The 13,049-nt window shown below is 42.7% G+C and overlaps 1 protein-coding gene across 1 annotated transcript in view; it reads right to left on the bottom strand.

Annotated features, from left to right (window-relative positions):
• pkd1l2a (polycystic kidney disease 1 like 2a) overlaps window positions 1-10,432 on the bottom strand; it is a 40,795-nt gene extending 30,363 nt beyond the window's left edge. Inside the window, exons 1-10 of the mRNA XM_035419520.1 lie at window positions 10,101-10,432; window positions 7,985-8,143; window positions 7,470-7,658; window positions 6,211-6,321; window positions 4,131-4,278; window positions 3,367-3,596; window positions 2,516-2,926; window positions 2,138-2,280; window positions 1,189-1,336; window positions 524-716 (exon numbers count right to left, since the gene is read on the bottom strand). Of these exons, the coding sequence (XP_035275411.1) occupies window positions 524-716; window positions 1,189-1,336; window positions 2,138-2,280; window positions 2,516-2,926; window positions 3,367-3,596; window positions 4,131-4,278; window positions 6,211-6,321; window positions 7,470-7,658; window positions 7,985-8,143; window positions 10,101-10,380 (2,012 nt within the window). The 5' untranslated portion in view covers window positions 10,381-10,432. The remainder of the gene's footprint in view (window positions 1-523; window positions 717-1,188; window positions 1,337-2,137; window positions 2,281-2,515; window positions 2,927-3,366; window positions 3,597-4,130; window positions 4,279-6,210; window positions 6,322-7,469; window positions 7,659-7,984; window positions 8,144-10,100) is intronic.
• Window positions 10,433-13,049: the final 2,617 nt, after the last annotated feature.

Below are 13,049 nucleotides of genomic sequence, written 5' to 3'. Positions count from 1 at the left end.
GCTTCACAATGTCATATTACAGCATAGGAATAGCTTACAACACCAACGGGTAGGACACAAAATTGACATCACATATAAAAAATAATTAGGTCTAGTAAAACTAACAGTAGTTAAAAAAGGAAAGTTGCAGAGAGGTGTAATCTCTGCAAAATACATTATAATAACTATTTTGACCCATTGACCCATGTTTTCAAAGAAAGTGCCAATACCTTGGGGAACAACCTTGGTCCTGGAAACCTACAAGATCTGAAAGGTTTTTGCTTTTACTCCATTTCAGACCTAAGATACCAGGTGAGGTAAGTCAACTGTGTGACTAATTGCTTTCATCAATCAATTAAGGGCTGGGTAAAAAATGACAACCTGAAGTTCTCCAGGACCAGGGTTGGCCACCCCTGAACTAGAGCATGGAAATGTAAGGAGTGGTTCCATGGAACTCTATCTATATAAGCCCTGTGCTATAATCATTATATTATACTGCCAAACCAGCAGCTATACAAGGCTACAATTGCCATGCAGTCCTTACCTTATACTTATTTTCAAATCCTCCTTTGGCTTTACAATTATACATTGGGATGCTCTCTCGGGGCCTGAATCACCATTTTTTAGGGATGCTTTGACAGTGTACTTAGCAACGTCAAATGTGTCTGGCATGCATTTACTGGGAATTTCCAGATTTTCTAAATTGCCTGTTGGGCAGCCATCTTTACACCCGCCACCTATGGTAAGAGATGGAACAGTGGTAAGACCAGCATTATTATAAGCATTGTTCAGAAGTTTTTAGAACTCATCAAAATCAAACCAACAATGCCCATGACATAATTGTTTTTATCACATTACCATAATACTCAATTAAACACAAATACCTAAGCATGACAGGTCTAATATGAATCATGATGTCATCAACCATCTAACTGTGATGCTCACTACTATCTATACTTTTTTGGTTCAGTCTTGAATGAACCAACCAATTACAGTAGATCAGGATAAGGTCCTTTCTGATCAGTTGAGAAAATAAAAAACACACACTTCTATCATAGTTAGACTGCGTGATATACTGCGTGAATATCATAATAACTCTCCCATGAAACCTGTCTATTTAGGTTTAGCTTGTGAGGTTATTACCCTCTAGAGGTCACAATTTCCCCAAATTTATTTCAATTAAAAAAATTAAAAAAAACCCTAACTTACTGCAGTTCCAGGCAAAATTGTAATCACTACTGCTTTTTGGCAGGTCTTTCACCTGGAGTGTAACAGAGTCACCGATGACTGGATTCTTTGGTGACATTTCGATATTAACGTTGGAATCGCCCCGGGGGACTCTGGAATGTTCGTTGGTCTGTCGACAACAGAAAATGCCTCAGAATCAAAGGTTTACACTTAGTTTATCATTAGCATGGCATTAGCATGGCGTAAGTATTTGTTGGGACTCTGGAAATATCAAAAGATGGTGACACTGAGTCTCTTTGCGTAGTTTGAAGATAAATGGATCAAGCAGAGTGTGCAAAAATAAAAATTCACTGTGGCAAATATTACCATTAGTGTGGCCACCACACCTACACATTCAGCTATTTCTTTATAATAATTGTAGTCCACTGTGTGCTATAAGATCAAAAAGGCTTCATGTTTCTGCAAGGTTTATCAAAAAATTATGAAAATCATTTTTTTGGAATTCCAACAGACATTGGAAGTGTAACAAAACACTACCATATGAGATGCATGCTTATTTTCAATTTAAGTAGTCCATAATGAAAAGTGCAAAAACTAAATAGCTTCTGTGAACTGTACTGTAGGATAGAAATGATTCCATAATAATTATGGGAAATCACCAATTTTAAGGGATTGTGAACATCAGGGGGTATGGACGGCAAAGCTGTACTGTAGATGACAGTGATTCCCTTTTCAGTTAAATAACGCACTACCAATGGTCCATGCATGATGTCATTGCTGAACTTCATGGCATGCATGGTGTGCTATGGGAGGCTTGCATTTGTGAATGCCCATAGCACACCATGATTTGAAACATGTTTTGGAAGCAGGGGTTTGGCAGGGAGATGATATGAAGTATGAAATCATCCTTTGTGAACCAGCAGACCCGCAGCACAATTTAATTGTATCAACCATAGCATGTTCATCTTACCTCATTGGTTTGAGAACTGTTGCAAACCATAGTTATGCTTCCCACATCCAAGTCCATCTCTGATAGGTCATTTGCTGCTCTGACACTCACTTGGAATGTTGCAGTTGGAAAATATTTCATGTAAATATCCACCAGTCTGTCTGCTGCAATTGAAAAAGAGAACGTATAATTTTTTCATTCTAATCGATCATGAACGCTTACTCCTTGTCAAAAATTAATCCTGCCATCACCAAGGTGACAAATCGTAAAATATGAATCATTGTTTTTAATCTCGGAGTGATATACTGGGATAGGCACTGCCATAAAATCTGCTAGTGGATACCTACGCTTATATATTTAAAATGATTGCAAATGCCAGACAGACAGACAGACAGACACCTTGTGCATCAGCTGCGACCCCAAACTCCTGGAGGCTGCTGTTCATCATCTCCCTCGTCTCGTAGACGCTGCTGTTGCCGTTGGATATGCGGAAGAGCAGCCGCGCAGGAGACCCACGGGCCAGCGAGACGTTGACCCGGAGCTCGGACCCCGTGCACAGCTCGTCCCCCGACGACAGCAGCCAGGCCTCCAGGCCCCCCACCGGCTCCAGGAAGCAGGCCAGAATCTCCGTAGAGACATCCACGGCGGTCACCTCATTGGAGGCCAGCAGGGTGAGCTGGTGGCAGCCCGGTCCCAGCTGCAGCTGGGCGTCCTGGTCCACTGTGATGTTCTCAGGGTGGATCCCTCGCACCGCGGTCGCCGTGGCCAGGACGGTCTGACCGCTCTGGACTTTGTATGTGATGTTGGTCCCTAGAACCGCATTTAGCTTTTTTAAATTAAGGTGTATTATTAAAGGGGTTCTCTTTTAGTACATGAATCTATGTATCTTTATTATCTGCTTTATATGGAAGTTGTATACAGGTTTATGCTTCCTTTGCCAGCCTTGCTTTCCTATGACTGGTGTGATTATGCAACTTCCTATTTCCTATACCGTTTCCTAGGTAAGAGGTACTTGTACAGTCTGATTGAAGCCTTTGAACAAAGGTACTGTTTATGGCAATATATTACTTTTTGTTGCCAGTTATCAGAACTACAAGAGCTTCATAACCTGTTACAGCAAGAATCTCTTAATTTTTAGAATGGTTAAAATATGCCTATTTTTTCACCTTCACCAACCGACAAGCCAATTAAACATCCATTTATTCATTTTAGGACAAGTCAGAAATGTTGACAGTATTCAAGCCATCTACCTGCATTCACCTCCACCTGGATGTTCAAAGTGCTGCCATAAAGGGCCTTGCAGTTTGTGCTGTCCCCTGATTGGTTCAAACCATAGCACCGAATGACACCAAACTCGCCGATTGGCTCTTGAATGGTAATGGTTTTCTGTGCAGTCACATGCCACTCGCTGGTGGTGCACTCCACCCCAACCGTGAAAATGCCAGGCCGGGTATACTTGTGAACCATGCTGCTTTCTGACCTAAACATAAGACAAGATGGACATCATACATGAGACCCAGGAACTCACCATGTGTGACAAAAAAACATTATGTATCAGCGACTGCTGTCACAACATGCCCACGTTAAATAAAGTTCTACTTAATACTCATGAATTTTAAACTGTTGAAAGGTTTTTTTTCTCCCAAATTGGAAGGTGTACTTTCATATCTTTTTCATTCTTATTGCTGCAAATCATTTAATCAGAACAGGAGAGTGCAGAAATGCACGCACACTCCTTCAGAGCATGTGCTGCCCTTTCTTTCTGGGTTGCAGTCTACCGTCTCAGCTGAACATTCATCGTTTCAGAGGAGAACACTTCATGTGTGGCTGCCACAGGCAGACTGCAGGTACCTGACTGACCAGAGGAGGCCACTGGTGTGTGAGGAGACATGAACAAACCCACATGCTGAAACCCACCCCATGGGCAACATTGCAGAGCTCCCATTTAACATGCCACCATGGTTGCGCTCTCAGCAAGGCTGCCAGTGACGTAAGACAAAATGGTGCAACTCACTTCTCTGGACTGTAGGGGTCGACAGTGTGCCCATCGCCAGCGCTGAGGGTGCAGGTGAGATTTCCCTGGAATGGGTGGAGTAGCCACTTGACTGTGATTGTGACATTGTCAAAAACGGCAGCCAGCTTGCTCATTAACAGTCGGAGACCTGCCAGCAACAGATGTCACAGTGACATTAGATGGTTTTTATTTCACTTAATTATAAAATCAATTTCAATTAAATTTCAGCGTTATCTTTACAACAGTTTAAACATGGCAATGCAGCTGAGCCTCGATATAGCATAACTGCATCATCCACAAATTGCCAGATGGTGCCAGCTTTATTTGTGTAGGAAGTAGTTTTTCACAACAATGTACCAGAAAGGCCAGGATAAAATCAGCATTTGACCTTACCTTTTAAATCATAATGAAATCCTTTTTTTGTACTTGAAAAAAAGATTGGCAAGTTTATTTTAGTGAGATTGCTAAACTCACCAAACTGTGTTTGTAAAGGAAAAAACACATAAGAGCTGAACCTAGGCCAAAATAACCATAAACCCAGATCTTTTTTGTTTGTTTGTCTGAAACACTCACAGTCAGAGTGGACAGAGGAAGTACCTGGGAGCAAAGCTCAAAGCAATAACTATGCAGCCCACCCCACACCTGTGATGAGCACCTTTACTGACTGAACTCCTCTGGAGGACTTTTAATCATTTCAGCTTACAATGACACAAGAAAATTTAATCTAATTTGCTATGTTCAGTTCAGCAGCAGATAAGCCTACAGTGAGGTGTGTGGGTGAGGGGGGGGGGGGGAAGGGGGGGGTGAGTATGTGCTCGGACTCACAGAACAGACACGTAGCGCACGCACAGATAGTCGGTCTAAAGTACGCACAGTGACCACGGCCCTACCCTCAGCTCTGGCCAACTGGAACTACAGGCATGCTAAACCTAGAGTGTTTAGCAAGTTTATGGTGTACGCTGTTAATTTTTTTACAGCCTTGTGTCAAATATACTTTTATTGCCCCAAAGAGCACCTTAACAAGCTTATCATAACAGGATACATTAAATAAGTGACACAGGAGTGATAAGAGCAACAAGAACACATAGCATGGAATATCTTTTCAGACAGCATCTTGGCTCGACTCCCATCAAGTTTAGGTATTTTATGGTTTAAGGTTATATTTTTGTGGCTTTAAGTTTCTCTTCTGAAGGCTTGTAATGGATGGATTTTAGTTATTGGTTCACACTACTTGTGCTCTAGTAATGTCACATCTTATTGGTTATTGGTCGGGGGAATTTTGTTAGTCAGGTCGGGCCCAATTGATCATATTCATCAGGTGCACTTCTGTTTCTCCTATATCGTAAGTCACACTGGATAAGGCCATCTGCTTAAATTAATGTAATGTAAATACCGAAAGGCTAATTTTGCCTTTCTGTGATGGAATATGATTACTGTAATATTATTTCCACCATGCTATTTGTCATTACATAACTCATATTAGCTTTCCCTGCTGTGGCAAAGGTTATCACCGATTATCACTGCATATATAAAGTTTATTATTATTACTTTTCCAGTGCCTCATATTTCATAGTTAATCAACAGCACCATTAATTGTAAGACATACATTACTATAACAACACTTTATCCCAGTAGCCATCTAGCACCTAAATTAACACTCTTGATGGAAGTCAGCTAACTGTACAGCATATGCCCGCATACAGTATTGGTGCACTTTCTACATTCCTTTATTCATTTACCATACCTATGTGGGATAATAAACAAATCAGGCTACCAGGTAAATCAAGCAATTCTACCATAAGTAATAAAAAAGATAATTTGATTACTTTATGTACGTTACCTTTTTATCAGCCGATCAAATTCTTTGAACAGATTACCTCCAATCAGCAAGCACTTTAAGTCCCTGGCTGTTAAGAATGTCCCAGAATATTCTGTGATAGTGTTTTGGGTTGTGAGTCATGAGACATGCAGTACACAGAACGTTCCAGAAGTTTCAATGAGAGTATCGAGTGTTTTGAGTAGAACACTGTATGCAGCGTGGGGTGCGTGGTGCGGGGGGTGGGGGTTGGCGGGGTCTGACCGTCTTTGCAGTGGTACTCCACAGACAGATAGCTTCCCAGTCCTGGACAGGGCTCCCCAAGCGATGCTACATCCAGGGCCACCTGACACGCCTGCAGCCCATGGCAGTGTCCTGGGTACACAGAGCGGTCAGGGAGGGGTCAGGAGGGTGCTCTTGCCTTTAACCAGCACAACAAAATGGGTGTCCATGCTTCAAAAACACAAAGGTACTTCAACAATGTACACGTGTGAAGAACACAAATTCAGAATTAAGTGGAGGATCATCATTCAAATATTCTAAATGTAGCCCAATCAATCACAGAGTAATAGTTATGAGTAATATCTGCTCCACCCCAAGCAACACGATCTGGAAACACAAGCAGGCCTTTGTCAGAAATCCCTCAGTCAATATTTATCGAAATGCATTTGGATTTCAGATGCAGTCCGTCCCTTCAAAGCGCATGGTACAGCCATTGTGGCTTTGTCACATACAAAGTCATCTTTGTATCAGCACTGTAAGGCTTCTGTATGAGTGGAATTATATTTGAAAGAGGGGTTTCGTTGCTCTTTACTGCTGCATTTAGCTCTCTGTTAGGTATGTTAAGTGATGTTTACTATGCATCAGTAACAGCTCTGTTGTGTGTTTCAGAAATGGAGCAGGCAACAATGCATCAAGGTATCAGCCAATCATAATGACCTTCTGCAACCCATTATGTTTGTTTTTTTCCCCTCTGATTGCCCAGTGTAGAAGGTCCTCAAAAAAAAAAAAACACAAGGTGGTATCCTGCTTCACTGACCAATGACCAACTGCTGAAACTTTCAGAGGTGTGGGTGAGTTTCTCATAAGTGGCCTGCTTCAGCACCACGTTATCAACAACCTATTTTTCTCAATAGGCTGAAGCAACGTGACAGTTTCTAATGTTGGGATTGATGAGAATATCAAATATTAAATAATCCAAATATACATTTGATGAACCAAAAAATTAGATAAGTTATATAATAATGCATACGTGTCAATAATAAATAATAAATTGTGAGTAAATAATTGTCATTTAAATATCTGACATTTCAGTTCATTTGCGTACAATTGATAATTGCCGGGACTTGCGCACTGTTATGTACAACTACATACGCTGGTGTTTCACAAGCATTTAAAGCTCGAGAACACCGCCATGACCTGCAACATTTCTGAGACTTTTAGAGCCAGAGAGCTGGTGGCTGAAGCGCTTTATTTTCACAGCGTAGGACCATGCTGCTGAGGCGGCTGGATTCGCACAGCACCTTTCACCAAGTCCACCACGTCCACCCAGCTGCACTCCTCCTGGGCGGCTGACGGCGAGGTCCCCCGGCTCGCCTGGCAGTAATGCACGGTCTTCCGGCCGTAGAAGCCGTCGTCAATCTGAACCACCTGCCCGGACCCGCACTGGAGCGTCGCGTTGTAATCCGCACAGGCCAGGGCGTGGCCAGACTCTGGGACACGGCAGAGATGAACATGTCAGTCCACACAGAGTGAGCAGGCATGAGACACACACACACACACACACACACACAGTCCCTCCTTCCTCACACACCACACACACACACACACACACAAGCACATACAGTTAAGCACACATATGCACTCTCTGTCCCTCTCACACCAAATCATGCACACACATACACAAGTAATCTCTCTTTAACATGCAAACACAGTCTTCTCAGTGTCACATACAGGCTATGCACACACGCATACACACAAACACACACGTGCACACACACACACACACACACACACACACACTAACAGCAGCCCTCACCAAACTCGCAGATGAAGTCGAGTTCTTGGCTGCAGTTGTCAGTTGCCTCCCACTGGAACCCAGAGTCCCTCAGGATGAGGCCACACCCAGCCCCATCCAGGGGGTCCCTAACCCAGTTGGCATAGCTCACGTCGGAGCCATCAAGCCAGGAGAGGGGACCTGCCGACACATACCAACATCAAGCTGTGTGTCAATATACCCAGAATCCTCTGGAGCAACAGAGTACATACAAAATGGCCACATAGGGCTGTAGTCTGTCTGTGTTGCTCCATGTCTGGTTCTTTCTTTAAAGAGGCTCTTTAATACCAGTGTAGAAAACCATGTGTATTAACTCCATGCCAGCGGCATCGTTGGGTGGAGTCAGTCCATAAACCATCTTTTAAGTTACGTGATTTAAAACCTTCACTCAGCTCTAAGGGCTGTTCCATAGGTATTGGAAAAAAACAAGCTTTTGTTCCTTGGCCGGGCAAGCAGATATCAGTGAAAGTGGTTCCACAAAACACGGCAAAAAAAAGATCAACCTCCGCCGGAAATGACAGCTGTACTGCTACGAGATAACTCCGCAAAGGCAGAGTCATGGCTGTGATGCACTGGTGGTCATGGTAACAAACAAGGAAGGGTCCGTATTCTTTGTTTGATGGATAAAAAGGGAGATAAACCATAAGGAATGAGACAAGAGGGTCTATTGATGACCCGGTGAGTTAGGTAGATAAAGCTATAATGGGATGGCCAGCTGCAACTGGAGATAGTCACCATGCACAAAATGCCCTCGCAAACAACAACCAGTCCAGCCCTTCTATTCTGAAAGCATATCTCATGGTCTCAAGTCCACAGAGGCCAATTGTACGTTGTTTTAAAAGATTATTAATCTTGTTTGCTAGCCTGTTAGTCACACCCAAAAATGTCCGTTCTCAAAACATTATTTTTTTTTTTAGAAAAATCATTCAACATTAATTTTTTTTTTTTTTGTTTTGATTTTAAAGTAGCTCGAGCAGTTTTCCATAGGGACATTTTAAACACTTTGGACATTTTGATAATACTGCAAATAGACATATGATGTAAAAAAATGCAGCATGATGCAGAAAATTATATTAGCATGACAATACCAAATGACACACAGTAAATGCCTATCAATGGTTATTGACAGGCATTTATGAATGAGTTGTGCTTGTGAAGGTTTTATGTATTGCTTATGATGCACTTGGTCACATGGCTTGTATGAAGTACTGTATCACTTACAGAAAGTGTTACCAAAATGTACAACAACAGCTAAGTTCATAATAAGTGCATAAATGACCATGAAAGAGGCACCAATATTGTTCCAAGACTGCGGAACGTCACGGTCTCACCAATGTGGTCACACTGTTTGTTCGGGTCTAATATGACCCTACCGCTGCATATTGGCAGATCATAAAGCAGAAAACAACTTAATCCAGCAAGTTCAACTTTGTAAAGAGGGCCATTGTTGTTACACGATTAAAATTTTCTTTGGGTGCATACATTGCCTTGAATCACATTTTAAGCGGGATCTGGAAATTTCAGGGGTGTGACCCACGCCCCAACGCAGTCAGTTAAAACAGGGTCTCTTCATAAAACATATCCCCAGTTAACACAAAACCTTTTTTAAAATTCAAGAACACTGGGGTACAGTCCTGATTGATTACAATTTCACTGAGATGCTGTTCTGGTCAGAATGTTCCACAAACATTCTAAGCACAAATGTACAGCTTCCAACAAGTTCTACTAAAAAACAAAAAAACATTCCAGGCATGTTGTATATAAATCTGCATAGCATTCTCTGAGGGTTATAATTTAGTTATAAAAAACATGATGGAGTATAAGTGTTAATTAAATTTTACGAACATTCAGAACAGTAAGTATTAAAATAGAAAATTTTCTGAACACTGCAAACCTTCCAGTATAACCTGTAATTACTATTTTTAACTAGAAAAATACAACTGCATAATGCTCTAAAAAGCCCTGAAATTTAATATCTAATTTAAAAGTTGTGTAGATGAGACATACAGGGACCCTGGCACATATACATGCAGGGAACACCTACACAAACTCCCAGGAACTGTTCTGTTAACCCCAAAATTGGTAGCCGGAAACCTACCTTCAGGAGCCGCGGGGTCCAGGGTGAGGTTCTGGGAGGCGGGCGCCAGGCCCAGCCACCAGTCGAGCCCCGGATCCAGGTGCTTCTGCAGAAACTGCTGAGTCTCGTCATTGAGGACGAACGGCAGGTGCCCGCCACCCCTCTCACACCAGCTCTGGGCACTCAAAAAGGTGCGCTTCAGCCTCACAAACTCATAGCAGGAACCGTCAAAGGCCTCCTGGCGCTCTGGGCAAGACGGGGCCACAGGGTCAACGGGGGCCTCGTGGTTGGCAGTGGTCATGGGGTCGTCTGTGGCATTGGACAGGCTAGCGGACAACACCACGACAGAGAGGAAACTCAGAAGAAGAGTGACGCCCATCGCTGCACCACAGTCTGAACACACATAGGACTACTGGTAGCGCCCTCGCTTCAAACCGCCCTTTTAAAGGGGGATGACGTCACAGCCAGTCCACTCGACACCACTTTTGGCCTCCACAGAACGACCCGCTTCGTCTGCCAACAATGGGTTGGCCGCCTGATTGCCCTTCTTTGTGAGGTTCCAATGGGACACATTATCCCTGACAGCAAACAGACAGAGTGGCAGCCCATTGTGAGAGCAATAATGAGATGTGCAATAAGGGCTCATGGACCCTGTGTAAATATCCCTATGTTTTGCCCCTGCCACAACAAGCAGCCATTAACGTGCTCCTGACCAACTGTGGGGAGAGATAAGCCCATGTCATGCTCACAAAAAAAGGGGCTCCAGTTCAGTACCACCAGTGACATCTAAGCAGTCAGCCAGGTTTTTTTTTCGGCCGAAAAAGTAAAAGCCACATCAAAGGAATCCAAAGCGGAGACTTTTCATGGCAGGAAAAGGACTTACCACTCACAATAAAACCTGTATTTCTCACCTCTTTCCAATATCTTATGCTACTTCTATAAACAATGCAATGCCTTAAAAGATTTGACTTCTGTTCAACCAACAAGTGATTCAACGGAGTCTTATATAGAAACATTTGCCTAAATTTCTTCATTAACTACCACACTTCTAGCCACATGAGATCTGCAGTCCCACATCAAGTGCACATTGTGAGATGAATGTAGTATAATGCACTGCTAGTGGTGCAGTGTCTATGACAACAGCGGAGTGTAGGTGGAATCTGTGGGGTTTACTTCTTTGGGCAAGCTGTGGGCAGAGCCTATGGGGATTAGTGCTTTGGGCCAGATGTTGGCAGAGTTTGTGGGGGTTAGTGTTTTGGCCTAGCTGTGGGCAGAGCCTGTGGGGATTAGTGCTTTGGGCCAGATATGGGCAGAATCTGTGAGGCTTAGTGGTTTGGGCTAGCTGTGGGCAGAGTCTACGGGATGTAGTGCTTGACAAATTCAACTCCCATTTACAAAAGACTAAGAGATACCTTTTAACTTTTGCATAAAAGGTACTTTTTAGCTTTTGCAAAACGAGGCTAACAACAGAGAAAATGGGGAATAGTAATCCATCCATCTATTGTCTATACCCGCTTTTCCTGGTCAGGGTCGCGGGGGTGCTGGGGCCTTTCCCAGCTTGCATAGGGTCGCCAATCTATCACAGAGCACACTCACCATTCACTCACGCACTCACACCTATGGGTCTCTGACTAGCCTAGCTGCTCATCTTTGGAAACCGAAGTACCCACATAAACACAGGGAGAACATGCAAACCTCACACAGATAGGCCCAGGCTGGGATTCGGGATTCAGGATTCTCCAGCCCAGGTCATTAACAGTGAATCACTGAAACCAAAAAACTTGCCCAATTTATCTGTTATTACAAAGGACTGGCTTAAGTTGTATTAAAGTAAACCCACAAGCACTAACACATAGAGAACACCCCACGATAAAGTGTCTGACACAACAAAGGACAGTTCATAGTTCAAAGAATAAAATTACTTTCTATGTCGTAGAGTCCCACTTTCAACTGCAAGTCCAAAGTATGGTGTTAAAACATGATAGTGCATACTGCTGTGACACTATTTTACACGAAAGTCAGAAATATTTCAATTAATCAAGAAAACTGCAGTTGATGGGAAACAAATCCTAAGAACTGTGAAAAACATAAAACAAAAGTCTGTGACATCACTAGCAGTCTCTGGAGGGCAACAGTGAAAATATCACTTCAACTGTACGCAGATGAATTTGAGAGCAGAATTATAGAGGCTACGCTGCACAATGCAAACCTCTTGATAGCAGCAAGAATCAAAAGGCCAGATCAGATCAAAATAAAATAAAATACAAAGATAAGCCAGAAGGAGCCAAGTTTTATGAACAAGGTGTGACCAAAATGAACCTTTAGGAACGCAATGGAAAGCCAAAAGTGTGCAGAAAGAAAGGAACAGCCCATAATCCAAAGCATATCAACGAATTTGTGAAATATGACAGAGGTAGTCACATGGCCTGGGCATTTATGGCTGCTTCTGGAACAGGCTCACTCATCTTCATTGATGATTAAATGGACAGCAGTAGTGTGATACATTTCGAAGACATTAGACAAACTTTGGTCTGGTTATGCACAAAGAAATTCCATCAACCTCGACAGCTTCATCTTTCAGCAAGACAATGACCACAAACACACTGCCTTCATCAATGAGAAAAAGAGGAAAGTTTTGGACTGGACAAGTTTTGAATCACCTGATTCAAATCCGATCAAGCATGAATTTTACTTGCTGAAGAGGAGACTGAAAACAGAAACCCTCAAAAATAGGACCAACTGAAAGCGGCTGTAGTGAACGCCTGGAAAAGCATTTCAAATGATACCAAACATTGGGTGATGTCAATGGGTTGTGGACTTTATTCAAATTATTTAAGATATACATTTTTAAGATCGGGCAGGTTTCAGGCTGATTGGGCTAGTTAACAGTTTTCAAATCAGTTCACTATTTTCTAGCAAATCAGTCTGAAGTTGTGTAACATTTCTAATCTGATGGTCACCTGGTTATTC

Source organism: Anguilla anguilla, chromosome 5 (assembly GCF_013347855.1).
Source record: "Anguilla anguilla isolate fAngAng1 chromosome 5, fAngAng1.pri, whole genome shotgun sequence".
Taxonomy (NCBI): Eukaryota; Metazoa; Chordata; class Actinopteri; order Anguilliformes; family Anguillidae; genus Anguilla; species Anguilla anguilla.
Note: the sequence above shows the minus strand (reverse complement) of the source record. Positions and strands in the feature narration are given on the sequence as shown.